The 13692-nt window shown below is 47.4% G+C and overlaps 4 protein-coding genes across 4 annotated transcripts; 2 read left to right on the top strand and 2 right to left on the bottom strand.

Moving 5' to 3' along the window:
- The first annotated feature begins 8558 nt into the window (after positions 1-8558).
- On the top strand, positions 8559-9558 carry E1B28_006933 (uncharacterized protein). Its single transcript, XM_043151637.1, has 4 exons — positions 8559-8893; positions 8966-9099; positions 9167-9299; positions 9361-9558. Exons 1-4 carry the CDS (start codon positions 8582-8584, stop codon positions 9469-9471), a joined length of 690 nt encoding a protein of 229 aa, XP_043009717.1. The 5' UTR covers positions 8559-8581; the 3' UTR covers positions 9472-9558.
- Positions 9559-10405: 847 nt separating this feature from the next.
- On the top strand, positions 10406-10906 carry E1B28_006932 (uncharacterized protein; the record flags this gene model as incomplete). The annotated part of the gene is made up of 3 exons (XM_043151636.1): positions 10406-10574; positions 10647-10813; positions 10868-10906. 3 exons carry the CDS (start codon positions 10406-10408, stop codon positions 10904-10906), a joined length of 375 nt encoding a protein of 124 aa, XP_043009716.1.
- Positions 10907-11363: 457 nt separating this feature from the next.
- On the bottom strand, positions 11364-12074 carry E1B28_006931 (uncharacterized protein; the record flags this gene model as incomplete). Its single annotated transcript, XM_043151635.1, has 5 exons — positions 11364-11522; positions 11582-11611; positions 11673-11748; positions 11822-11912; positions 11972-12074. The coding sequence occupies 5 exons, from the start codon at positions 12072-12074 to the stop codon at positions 11364-11366; spliced, it is 459 nt and encodes a 152-aa protein (XP_043009715.1).
- A 398-nt stretch (positions 12075-12472) lies between these two features.
- E1B28_006930 (uncharacterized protein) lies at positions 12473-13158 on the bottom strand (the record flags this gene model as incomplete). The annotated part of the gene is made up of 4 exons (XM_043151634.1): positions 12473-12678; positions 12744-12762; positions 12820-12840; positions 12901-13158. The coding sequence occupies 4 exons, from the start codon at positions 13156-13158 to the stop codon at positions 12473-12475; spliced, it is 504 nt and encodes a 167-aa protein (XP_043009714.1).
- Between the last annotated feature and the right edge of the window lie 534 nt (positions 13159-13692).

Here is a 13692-nt window from a genome sequence, read left to right as displayed (position 1 = left end):
GCACTGGAACCTTTAGTCACGTGCGTTCGTTCTCTAACGCACAGACCATCTTTAGGGCAGGTCAGGTCGTGTTTGCCGCTGCTGCGCGCATGATTTCCGCGGCCCAACCTCTGTCCTCGTTTCGTACTCAGACGTCGTTTCGAGGTGATGGCTAAAGCAGGTTCGACTGTGATAGAGCGCAAGACACTCGTTATTGAAGCCTAAAGGTGTGTTTGATGGATTTTTACTGCCAACATCCGTGGTTTCTTCTTCTTTTTGTCAAACGACAGTCATTGTCTTCTTGAGTCACTCCGATGGGCTTGAGAAGAAAGAGACGAGGTGCTGCTCCTCGCATGCATTGATTCCTTGGTAAGTTCTTCAGCCATCTTATCGGGGTTCACATTAATGGTATACTAGTTCATTACGACTTTTCCACGGAGCGAAACGGTCAGTCCGGAGAATCAACTACTAGTAGGAAAATTCGGATGAAGTATTAGGGAACGGCCATCCTAACCGAGTATATGTGTTTCTAAATACTCCATCCGAACATTTAGGAAAATCTGAAATAACCAGGGAACATGTTTTAAACCGTCTGTTTGGTAGGGATCGTAGGAGGGAACGCCCGTAGTATTTGTTCGATCTTTTGAGTGTGTGTAACAAACATGAAAACAAATTTTCTTCAGCTTTGATGGCAGCTATTTTCTTAATCAAACCTCTCCGTCAATCGCTTCCATGAAAATGCCTTCTCTCGTTCTCCCTCGTGGTAATGTCGGCGGGATGCGCACGGATGAATTCCCATATCCCACACTCTGTCCCAGCTCGGCAAACCCTTTCCCACAGTCACATTCTGTGACAACGCACGTCGCCGTTTCTCCTCGACGTCCACCTGCATTGTGCAGCTGTCACTCGTAAGACTCATAACCTTCCGAGGTTCTTCTCCTGTACCACCTCTACATGACTTGTAATTTTTATTGATTTAATCTTGATTTAAACTTTTTAATAGGTAACTCTATATACTATACACAAAAATCCAGCTTTTTTCCACAATCTATGTCCCTTTTGGGACAAGTCGGTTCCGAGTGTGGATGTACAAACAGAAGTAAATAGAATTACCTACAGTAGGAGATACTTGGTATGTGACCATAAACAAATGTTGAACTTATCAGCAAAATGACATAATACTTTTTGCCTTGTTTTAGGATTTTTAGGGCTTTTTTGATAGCCACAAAACACTTTTTGTTACGTTTTTAACTATATATAGATAAGAAAAGCTATCATTACTCTTTCCCGAATCTTAGGTAATTTTATTTACTTCTGCTTGTACATCCACACTTGGAACCGACTTGTCCCAAAAGGGACATAGATTGTGGAAAAAAGCTGGATTTTTGTGTATAGTATATAGAGTTACCTATTAAAAAGTTTAAATCAAGATTAAATCAATAAAAATTACAAGTCATGTAGAGGTGGTACAGGAGAAGAACCTCGGAAGGTTATGAGTCTTACGAGTGACAGCTGCACAATGCAGGTGGACGTCGAGGAGAAACGGCGACGTGCGTTGTCACAGAATGTGACTGTGGGAAAGGGTTTGCCGAGCTGGGACAGAGTGTGGGATATGGGAATTCATCCGTGCGCATCCCGCCGACATTACTCGTGGTGTCCCTGGCTATGACCCCCTTCATTTCCGCCGTTCCTACTTTCCAAAGCTTCTCTTGTGTGTGAATCGACAAGCCCAAATCACTTCGCGATTGAGGAAATTAATGGGTATCTCGTTATCATTTCTGCGGCCACAATGTGATCTGGTAAGTACTTCTCTTCTCCCATTTAATTTAAGCCTTTGTTTGCGCGAGTTCCACATCAGTATCTAGTCTGTAGCTGATACTCATACGGGCTATTTTTTCGCGACCGTGATGATCGGTAGCAACGTCTACTACGTCTTCATGGACGGGAGATTGACCATCGGATTTACGTCCCTGTCGCTATCGCATACTCCTACATGTTTTCGCTTTCTGACAAGTGGTTTCGACCAAGTTACGCGTGCCTGTTGTCCAGTTTCTTAATTCACAGACTGACTTCCTCACCGACGAAACGCAGGTTACTGGCAAAGAGGCGTGAGGATTTTCCCGGGTTGATGGAACGCACTTCCGACCTAGGCTAAAGTTTTTTCCAAAAATAACGCCCCGCCGTTCCGTACGTACTGCCGGTATTCTCTCATGTCTGTCTATAATCGTAGAATCTGAAGTTACAGCGACATCCAAAATTGTAGCGCAATTATGATTTTGTGTAGCTCCCCGCCCTTGTTTGTACTAGTAAATAAAAAGTATTCCAAAATTGGCAAACCATCCCGACGCCCGAAGTTTGATCCAGCCAATCGGCGTAGGAGCTCTGCTTCCCCGCCCTTGTCCCCTCAGCAACGTGATACCCACAAAGCACCAACTTACCTCATGGTTACCAAATTTGGATTACTTGCTTTATTTACAACAAACAAAGGCGGGGAGCTACACAAAATCATAATTGCGCTACAATTTTGGATGTCACTGACGGTTACACACATAACCACCACCATCTCCAAAATTCTCACAATACAAAAACACGTCGACAGCAGCAATAACGACCAGCACTGCTACTAATCATGACTAGCATGATATACCGAGTCGCTAGATACTGTCCAAGCAAAACACCACCTCACGCCAAACCATGGGCCACCACATGCTCTCATCCTCCACCAGCTGAGTTCTTGATCACCGTCTCGCCTTACTGATCTGTTCTTTAGGCACCGCTGAAAAACTGCGAGCACCCTCATCCGACTGCTACATACCCAATGTGGCGGAATGGACATGTGGAGGATGAAGACGGAAAGGAAAAATGGACTCTGGTATAGGTTGACGAAGACGGCCGTTTGATCATTCATGCACATGGCCAAACCTCTCAAAATCCGATAATTACTCCCTCGACCACTACCGTCGAATGACTATGACAAGCGATCGCTGCGTTCGAGGTCGAGATCCGCATTCCCTTTCACCGGCATGCATAGCCAACCTATCGTCCATTCTTCCCTGCCTGAACCGGTGCACCTAATGTCTCACATCGGTACCACAGGTCATGATACTGCACATGACCCTCACAGGACCACGACGTCAACGTCAACGGTCCTCCCCTACAACACCCCCTACAACACTGACTCCCTCGACCACTAACGTCGAATGACTACAACGAGCGATGCCACGCTTCGTTCGAGGTCGAGATTCCGTAGCCAACCTGTCGTCCATGCACCTAATGTCTCAGTAACAACACCATAGCTCATGATACTGCACATGACCGTCACAGGACCACGACGTCAACGGTCCTCCCTTCCTCATTGCCACATTTAATCCCGCTGTTGAACGTTCCCACCCCCTACAACAGTGTCAGAAAATTTACAGCCAACCCATTATATCCACTTCATGCACCAATTCTACAAAGTGATGCCGTTGTCTTCAATGATGGCCTCATTGTACACCTACTATGGCTGAAGTGTCTACCCACCGACGCCCTGCTTCTCCTGTCACCGTCTGTGTCCCACATTACAGAGCACGAACTGTTTGCTTCATCATTTACTCTTCCACCTGCCTTTGATTAGCCCTGCTCACACCTGACCTGACCGGGCTCGGCTGACACAGGGCTCGAAGTTTGGTGAGCCCAACCTGGCCCCGGTACCGACGTCCATTGTGCACATCTGGACCCCTTTACCCCAACTCCCGCCTTTGTTACTCGACAGCCTGGGGTAGCCGTCTACCACCGTCAACGACACGTGTCCTTCATCCATGCTGCTACATAATAATCTTATGCTACTCCGGTGGAGCCCTTCTCAATGTGGATATCGATGTATCTACCACTACGAGACCACCTTTGTATCGGAACCAAATCGGAACCTACACACGACGCCCATGGATTTCCACCTGACAAGTGGCTATGAGGTTACGGATATTGCGAAACAACAACCAACAAAATGTCGTGATGTCAAACCACCTTTCTCCAACGACTGCTAGTCCATTTGGCATTATCCGCCTTTCCTATCTTATCGCCCGTCTGCCACTTCTTCACAGTAGTAGTGACCTGCGACAACAACAGCGTAACGCCCCTGGTTGGCCAACCTTAACTTGGTCATCCCAACCACGCTGTCACTGGCCATGCTGGTCAGTGTCGGTGCAACGACCTACCGACTCATTGGTCATCAACTTTACTGATGACAAAGGCTGTCTGATTGCATGGGATACGCATGGAATAATTACATTCCCCTTGCCTTATACATATACATCCTCAGTATTTCGACGCCGTCAACTCTGGATCACACATGAGTGATCTCCAAACGATGAGGTACATGTGTTACCGTACTTCTGACAATCGTATTAGTACTACAGTACACCATTTGTGTAGAGTAGTACGAGGCTGCTGGGCTCCCTATGGTCTACCACCTCCAAAGAGGGGTGAGCTCGCTCTAGGGTAGTTCTAGTAGTTCCGGCGGTTCCCTTGTGGGACCATGCTGTGTAATCTATCTATCTATCTATCTATCTGTAATCAAAGCTCAAGTTAGTCGCAACTCGGTTCAGTTGCGGTGTAATTGTAATTATAAGCTAATGAATTGGATTTCAAAGCAATGACTTCACTTTCCGTTTATCCGCTGGAACCCTGACGTGTGAATTGTATAACAGGTACACATGCTGTTCAACCTGCTACATACATACATATTCCTTGAAATCGAAGTCGGTCCTACTTTTCACGACTCGACATCATTCACGATATTCGCTAAAATTATGCGGTAGCCGATCTCAGGAGTCGGTAGCCGACAATATTATGATACATACCTGCCACCACTGATCTCGTAGTAATAGACGGCGAACATGGGAATACATTGAGGCTTGGGCTTAAGGACCGGGTAATGTAGGTTGAGAGTCCTTGGTGCCATAGTTCCTAATCAAGTATGGTGGGACACTATTTGAATTGTTTCCCCTTGAAAATCCTCCCAAGCAAAGACCGAGGCGATACATACAAAGGCGCCTGGCGGCCTGTTGAGCTTTACTCGGAGAGGACCAAACGCGGAAATTGCCGTATTTTGGCCTTGACAGTGCCGGTGGTCGACGTCGACGTCTCGACAGTAGCCATCGACGTTCACTCAGCATGGAGAATGACTGGGTTCAGTCTAGCCTAGCCTGAGAATAGAAACGATTAAGAGGGAATCCTCTGATGAGATCCCTCCCCCGCCATTTATCATATTCACTGGCTAACAATCGCCGCTAGTACTTCACGATCCTGCATAAATTCTAAGACTCCAGGCGTCACATTCATTGCAATGTTTGGGAATGTCAATTGGAATGATTATCCGACTTCCGGGAGAGAATAATTTGTTCAGAGCACTGGCTGAAGGTGAAACAGCCGGAAAGGGTAGTCGGGGAGCTCGGAGGTAGGTTCTCAGTCGAACCTGAGCTGCGCTGATAAATCTAGCGGTCAGCCCTGTAGCAGTGACTCGAGGTAACACATACAAGCACCTGAGTAACCCGGAAGAACTGTCGCGAGTATTTGAGGGTAGTTGACATCTGTTGACATTAACACTGGCCAAGGGACTGAGCGCCCCTTCCATGACGCGAAAACCGGCATCATTTACGAGCGGAACAAATCACAGGGGTAGGCGTGATGAAGGAGATTTTCATTGGATTGAAGGAGCTTCCTCCGCTTTGCGTTCGTACTCAGAATCAAGCGATTCGGCGTACTCGGGTATCCGCCGGGAACCTATGAATGGAGAGTGAGAAACTTGAATCAGCACAAAATGAGTGCAAAATGAGCTGCTTTTCTCGGGGGCGGTATATGTATTGGGCAATGAAATGGCGATCAAGGGTCGAGGGACTCGAGCGAAGTGAAAATCAATAATGACGGTAAGGAATTTGAATATATGTATTTGAATACATACTCCATTAATTTTGGAACCCCGCTCTTCCTCTTGAATCTCATCTATGTGTGAGTATTATTGCCTTCCTGGGATTCTGGGACTTGCCGCAGATCTGGTGAACCTGAAAGAACATGGCTTGATGAAACGTCTAACCTAAATCAAGCCGTTACTAACTCCTTTGCATTCTTCGTCCCCTTCAGAACCATCTAGGTCGAACGACTATATAAGAGTCAACCTATCATATTTTTAAACTTACCTCCCAAGCCGCCCTGATTATGTCTGCCCATCCCTCTCAAAGGAGATCATTCTGGCCTCCGACCGAACCCCCGCGTCTGCCCAGTATCAATGAGATGTTCCCTGGTAAATACGAGACTCGGTGGCTTGCGTTACTCGAGAATTCACTGACTCATGACACAGAGCATTTCATGAAATATCCGCGTAATCGGAGGTTCGTCTTGAATGTTTGTCTAACTTCCTTCGTATGGCGTGTACCTGGTACTCATACCACAGAGTAGGACGATCCAGAAGGCCCCTCACGATTACAGAACGGTCAATACTCCGGTCATTATGACCCTCCTCAGTCTCCGGGATCGTCCACTGGTTCACAAACCACGGCAAGCAGCTCAAGGTCTCGTGAAGAGCCCATGACTCCTCCACCTGCTCCCCTCTCAAGCGACAAAGACTCCTCAGAGAAGAAACACATATGCCCGACCTGTTCCAAACGCTTCAGTCGGCCCAGCAGCCTCAGAATTCACGTCAATACACATACAGGCGATACGCGTGAGTCCTTGTCATCTACCAGTTGTCAAACTACGCACATAGGCGATAGCTGACACATCTGACCTCGACATATCCTTGGTTTCCTTTTGCCGAAAACGAAATTACTCATCCTCCATAAAGCGTTCCGGTGTCCTTTCCCCGGTTGCGGACGTGAATTCAACGTAAACTCCAATATGCGCCGACATTACCGAAACCACGCTGGTACCGGAAATTTCTACTCCCCAGAGGGGCTTTGCGATGACGGAAGTAGAACCTCCGGTCTCGAGCGCTCGTATTCGTACCCACCCTCCCCCAGTCAATGCCAACCTTGGACGAGTAGAACAGGATCACAAACAAATGATCCCTTAACGACTATGAGCCGTGCAATCGAAACGCTGGACCCACCTTCAGCGCGAAGAAATCGGGGACGATCACAGCCCCAGTAGCAGCATCCCGTAGATCAACTTATCTATATGGATCTATAGCCGTAAGGCCCATAGCGGAGGCTATGTCGCGGTGGAGGATTTGACTTCATTCTAACGACAACGAAAGGGTTGCCTTGATTCAATACAAAACTCTGGGTCGGCTGGGGACCGTATTCCGCGGATTTTCCTTCAATTTCCCGTTACGTTATTAGGTAGGATCTTCAGTAATTCCTGTGTCGGCTGCGCATGTAGATTTTGAGACCTGACACTTGATGTACCTCGTATGTTGAATGACTCTTTCGGAAATGTCGGCGCGAGTTCCGTCGAGACGGTAATAGTGCCGGAAAAAAGAGGCGTATGCCAGGGAAGAATGAGGAAGCAAGAAAGTCAGAATTGGGGGACTGTCTTCGACCGTGAGCGCGTACCACACCGTTGAAAAAGAAAATTCACTCGATTCTTCGTAGAAAGGTGGCCATTCATGCCAACAAAGGCACTTGCGTGAGACTGTGCTGAACGAACGGGGAAGGATATACTTTCGTCGCAACACGTCTACCCGTCACTTTTCAATGAGCCCCGAGTAGGCCAGTACGGTGTTTCGCGAGAACAAGAAATAACTGGGAACGTGGGCGAACGTCTTCGACCGGGTGGTTGAGCAAAAGTTTGTGACAGAGCGAGCCCTTGACAGTCGAGCTCTTTGTTTTGTGTTTGAGGCAAGTTTGAGGTAAGGAAAGGACAAAGGGCGCACCGTGGGAAAGGGGCAGGGCCTAGGCATTTTCCGAGGGCCGAACTTTCTCAGGCCCGTACTCTTCCACACTTCAGCCTAACCTCTCGAATTGAATGCGAGCCAGAAGCTTTCCCTCCTTATGGCATCGGATCGTTTCCGAATCCACATACACTAATACTTGCATTAAGGTCAGTCACTTGTTGTTTTGCTTTTCTCACTGAAGCGACGAGAAAAAAATGCAGACCGAATAATTACGAGGATTTGCCAAGTGCCAGTGTCTAGACGTCTATCAATTGATGATAATCACATTTTATTGAGCCTGAAGAAGATATACTAAACTGCATTACAGGTGTGGTCCACTGCTTCTACATTCCAGCAGATCTATCCGCACGAAATATACAATTTACTAATCCCAGTAACTCTTTGACATTATGCACGGCCAGTTGACAGCCAACACTTCGTCATTTACGCTCATCAAGGTTAGCTTACCGGCGAGTGGTGAGCTCTTTCGTCGCAGGGACGAAAATGGCGTTTCAGGCTCAATAAATTAGCGGTAGGAGAAGTGCAGGTCGTTATGTCACAAAGGCTCAACAGGATGTTTTTCAGCCACACGTGTCAGACTTGAACACAACGTATCTGATAGGCAAAATTTTGACGAAGACGCCACAGTAATTGTACTATGTCACTGGTCTAGACTCTGGAACTGAGTCACTGGCAGGAGTCTCGTTTATCGCAGATTCTTAGAACCGAATTCCGCTAACCTGCCACGATATAATGCCCCATGAACGGATGGAAAGACCAAGAACTTTTCTCCTTAAAAGGCTTTTCTTCGACAATATACCTCAAATGTTGGCGGGTAGGCAGTCTCACGCAGGCAGCAGGCGACGAGAAGAACTTGGGGGCAACAAGGCGATCCGATGGGAACTTGCCGGCGTTCGTCGCCTGCAACGAGCTCTGGTCAATGCCCTTGCGTCGGCGACTCGGGATGGCGATGTGTTCCGCATGAACCTCATTGGAGGTGCTCTAGGAATACTTGCAAAAGCGAGGGCCTTCGAATCGTTGGGTGAAGGCATTCACTTAGGAGAGGTAATAGTCACTCATCTTACATTTGGTCACTTGAAATTCAACTGATGCCCATGATATGGTCTGCACAAACAGGAACAAGATGTCGCATTGCTCCTATGCGATGCGGTCTATATTTTCGAACGATCTTGCGCCAGAGAGAGCGATTCGCAAGATCCCTTGGTGAATATAATTCGGAACAGCACCAGGGGCGAAGATTTGGCAAAACTGTATGTCTTCCTCAATCCCGATGAACTGTGTCAGCCGTTCCCGGCGACTGATCGCTTGCTCCTTCAGAGTGATTGACAGCGGCCTCAGCTATATCGTTAACCCGAGTCCTATTTCATTTGGCCTTCGACACCCTCGGCAAACACCGTACCGGTACTTTCATTCACAGTTGAAAGAAGCTCTTGAGAAAGCACAGATTGAGGTGAGTTAAGCTAGGTTAATTCTTCCCTCCCGGGCTATGCTAACTGGCAGAAACTTTCCAGTCTCCTGAGGATATCACGGTGATGGCGAGGGAACTGTTGGGCGGAATGTTGTTCGCACATGTCCCGGGTGAAGAAGGCGCTGTTGAGCGTGGCCAGTGGCCACTCCCTTGATTAATGACTTGCATGAATTTACGAGAATACCGACTCGGAGACAGGAACTGACATCTCTATTGATAGCTTCTAATATCAATATCATCTACACATCACAAATAGGAAAAGTCCACTGAAATGAGGTGATTACTTGGAGAGCCCTTAGCGACGGGCCGTGGATTTGCCGTGAACGTCCCGATTCACAAGATCCAGACTCAGAAGCGCCAGACCAGCTTTAGGCCGGTCAAGTTGCCATTCCCACCGTTTTACTCAAACTCTTAACCTTTTAACCTTTTCATTCATCTCAAATCCTGGATTCTTTTTTTCGTTGTAATAAATTGGCTTCATAGTCATCATCAGACGAAGTTTCAAGACTGCGCTGCCAACTTCACTATCCCCAATCCCCAATCTGGAACGGAAAAACGAACCGTTCGAGGTCTGTTTTGGTAGGCTTGAAGCTGCACTCCAGAATGCATGCATACTAATCGTTGATTATAGCTATTTACTCCCATTTAAATTCAGCCATCACCTGAGGAGATCGCACGCAACTGTATTCTCGGTGAATTCTATGCAACAGACGACTTGAACCCAGAATCTTCATATTTATCGCTATCCTGCTTAGAATGCGACGTCACCACTATTCAGTTGCCATCGAATGGAAAATCTCAGTCAAGTCGGTGAGGGGTAGATGTGAAAGAGAGGCCATTTTACCAAGTACGTGTTACAACCTTGCTACGACCACTTCCAGGAATCTGACAATGACATTCCGTATAATCTCACGAAAACGAACACTTCAACCTTTTTTTTTTGCTTTTCGGATGTCAAGTTGTGAAGCTTCAAGCTACAAGTATGAGGTTTCCAGCATAGCTCCCTAGCGTTTTTTGCTGATTTCTATCAGCTCTCCCGGGTTTTGACTGCAGCCATTTCTAACCCTCACGAATCGCCTTCATTGAAAATGCCGTCTCCCCCCCCTCATGGCTTTCTTGGCTATGACCTCCCTCATCCGCCACTCCTACAGCTTCCAAAGGCTTACCGATACCTGCTGATGTCGCAACCCCAAGTCCTTGATCTGGGACTGCGAATACAGGGGGTGGCCTCTCTACGTATCATGTGTGCGGAACCCCGTAACTGAGGAAATCAGTGGTAACTCGTCGCTGTTCCGAGGGCTGGGAGTTGTTCTGATACACCTTTTCTAGAATTTAACCACCCGTCCCCCTTGACACCATTACCCCCACTGGTTACGAAAGTCCAAACGTGCATTGACTTCAAGGTCGGCTTGAACATCGTTCCTGCCGCTGATGTTGCCGGAAAGATTTTTGTGTCGATCGGCGAATTGGTTGTTCCTTTCCCTGATGTAATTGAGGTAAGCGTTTCATCAGTCTCTTCTACACTCATCTGTTCACTTTGTCCCCTTTAGGTCGGTTTCGGAGGCTGCAAAGCCACATTCGCTCAGTGATTACGCTGAAGGTCAGGGCATGGCGTGCATCAAGCTCTGTGCCTCTCTGTGCGTCAGCCTCGCTCTGTTCATTAAGGCGTGCACACTCGTTGTCGGCCTCGTTCGTACTTTTGGCCAAGATCTCGGCTTTCGTTACTCTGTTGTTCTACTTGGGCATCGAAGCTTCGGGCTCTTTCACTTTACGATTGATCTGTAACTCTGGGATTTGGTTTGATGGGATTCTGACGATAGCTAGTACTTATGAGTGTATAGGTTTATACCCGGCATAATACTCGAAACGTACAGCTCGTAAATTAAATCTTAATTAATACATTTTGCTAACTTTCAACAACCCCGCGACGAACCCTTGATACCAGGACAACAAGAAGATTCAGGTGTTTCTGATGCAGGACACAGGTACCCGCCTGTACCCCGCCCTGCCATCACTGTCAGTGACACTGTAACGACTCCCTTCCACTCATACGATATGTGTCGAGCCTTCTCTCGCAAATTGCATTGTACTAAGTTCCGTCCGGGGCTGAGTTTGGCAGTCATTCCATTGATCGTCTCTGCTATCCGAGGAGTCCACAGAATAACCCATGCCAACTCGAACTATTATCAATGTCGGCGCGATACCCTAGTATAAAATTTAAGTGTCAGTCGTACTTTACAAGTCGGAGGAGTAGGGATATTTACCGTAATTTGGGCAATGGAATCAGAGACATACTGCAATGCGGCGTTATATGTGAGAAGCCCAGCCCAAAAGTAAATGGTCGAGGACACTTACCACCGCGTTGAATTTCAAAGAGTAGAGCACTAGGAGGATTAAGAGAGAAGCCGAAAATATCGCACCCGATTCGACGCTACCCGGTGGAAGACGTTAAATATCCTTGGGCGAAAGCGGCAAATTGACGGAGGGCCCATGGAAGGACGTACATTATAGCTATTGCTCGACGATACAACCGACTAGGTTGAGTCCCCACAAGAAGCTTGCAGAGCTGGTGAGCATTCCACCAGATACGCCCAGCTGAAAAGCTTGTTTTCGATACCCTCTCGGAAATTGGCGATGGTAAACGGGCAGCGTACCTATCAGACTTGTGACGATGATATTGGTACTCAAGGAAAAGGCGAATCCTATCAATGTACACATCGAAACGTCGGCGTCGAATGCGCTTTGACCTGATTCCATGTTGGTCAACATCCAAGTCGAAAGGTACCCAGATACTGAAAGTATTAGAAGGCTGAGTTAGTTTCCGAGTTTTTGGCCAGTAGTGTGGTTTGGAAAATCGCACCAGAGAAACCGAGGAGGAAGAGAATTGGGAGTGTGACGATCCAACATGCGTATCCCCAAATCATACACAACCGATAGATCTGGAAGTTCAATGAGGGGGGTCGCCGTGTGCATGAGTAGAGAGAAACATAAAAAAGTAAAAGAAAGTCACTCACTAGGAGGGAGTCCGCGATCAAGCTATGTCCACCCGGAATATAAGAGTCAATATTAAATGAGGGTATCTAGAAAAAAGCCTGGCACGGAGGCACGTACATGTTGGTAATATACAAAACCTGTCTCAGCAAATTACTCCACACTCAAGCTTCCCCATAATAGTTCAATGCGCCGCCTCCTTCAGCGCCAAAAAAAGCGTCGACAGCACGGACGAAGCTGGTTACGACGTGCGCTGTGCATAACGCGTACATTGCGACCGCCGTGACCAGAAAGACTGTATGCCTTGTGTAACGCATTTTCGAAGGAAAGAGAACATATAGACGGATTAAAAATAGAGCTGTGTTGATACCTATTTTTTTAAACCAGGGTATGTTAGCGAGAGATGGAAATAAATTTGAACAACATACGACTCACCGTAGAGCAAGGTTTCCATCTTAACACATCGCAATCAGGAACCACCAAGTTGAAGAACATGAAAAGTCATGCCTACCCATAAAGAAAGAAAGTGGGCCTGGTTGGACATTTATGGTCGCATCAGCTTGAAACAGAAGATGGTTTATAGAGTCCTTACTTTGTCGATTGACATCTCCCCTGACCGCATTATCGTTGCTGAGGAAGGCAAGAAGATACCCGCGTCGTATTGGTATCGAAGAATGATGGGCTTATAACTACCTTGGATCGAGAAGCGAGCTCGGATACCAAGCAACGGGCGTTCTGATATCAGTGGCGGAACTGTCAGAATATACCGCGTACCGTTTATTATTTCCTTCGATGACAACCCCGCTACTACCTGTGCATAGAACCTGGGAAAGCTTGACCAGGGTATCATCGTCCCGTACTCAAATTGGCGAAAGAGTTCGTTTGAGCTTTGACCCTAAGGCGGAGAGCAACGGGCTGATAGCTATTACGATGTTGATAGATGAGAGAATAATACTCGAAACCGTGCACTCGTAAAAGCTGACGTTAGGGAGCTTATATAAAAGCGGTCGATCGAGTCAACGCCTCACTTGGCCAGATATAGTCAGTGATTGAGTTGAATGTCCCGACTCGGGATCCGGGAGGAGCCCAACAGCCAGTACTTCGGCGGAGGAAGCCTCCACCATGACAATGAGAGTCCCAGGTCTTTCAAATGATGATCAGAAATGGTATAACAGGGACTAGGTCGGAAAAGGCGCACCAATTCATACAATACATCCATAAAAGCGTCAGCTCATGAACGGAGTAACGGCGGACTAGGCTCGAGACTGATCGCAGTTGTATAAAAGCCTCACGGGCCGAATAGCCCAACAACGATTTGCCCCGCCGCTACCCCGTTCACCCAAACTGGAGCGTTGATGAGTCGCTATACCTGGCAGATTTGTTT

Source organism: Marasmius oreades, chromosome 4, assembly GCF_018924745.1.
Source record: "Marasmius oreades isolate 03SP1 chromosome 4, whole genome shotgun sequence".
Lineage (NCBI taxonomy): Eukaryota > Fungi > Basidiomycota > Agaricomycetes > Agaricales > Marasmiaceae > Marasmius > Marasmius oreades.
The sequence above is the reverse complement of the archived record's forward strand: the minus strand, read 5'-3'. Positions and strand labels throughout refer to the sequence as shown.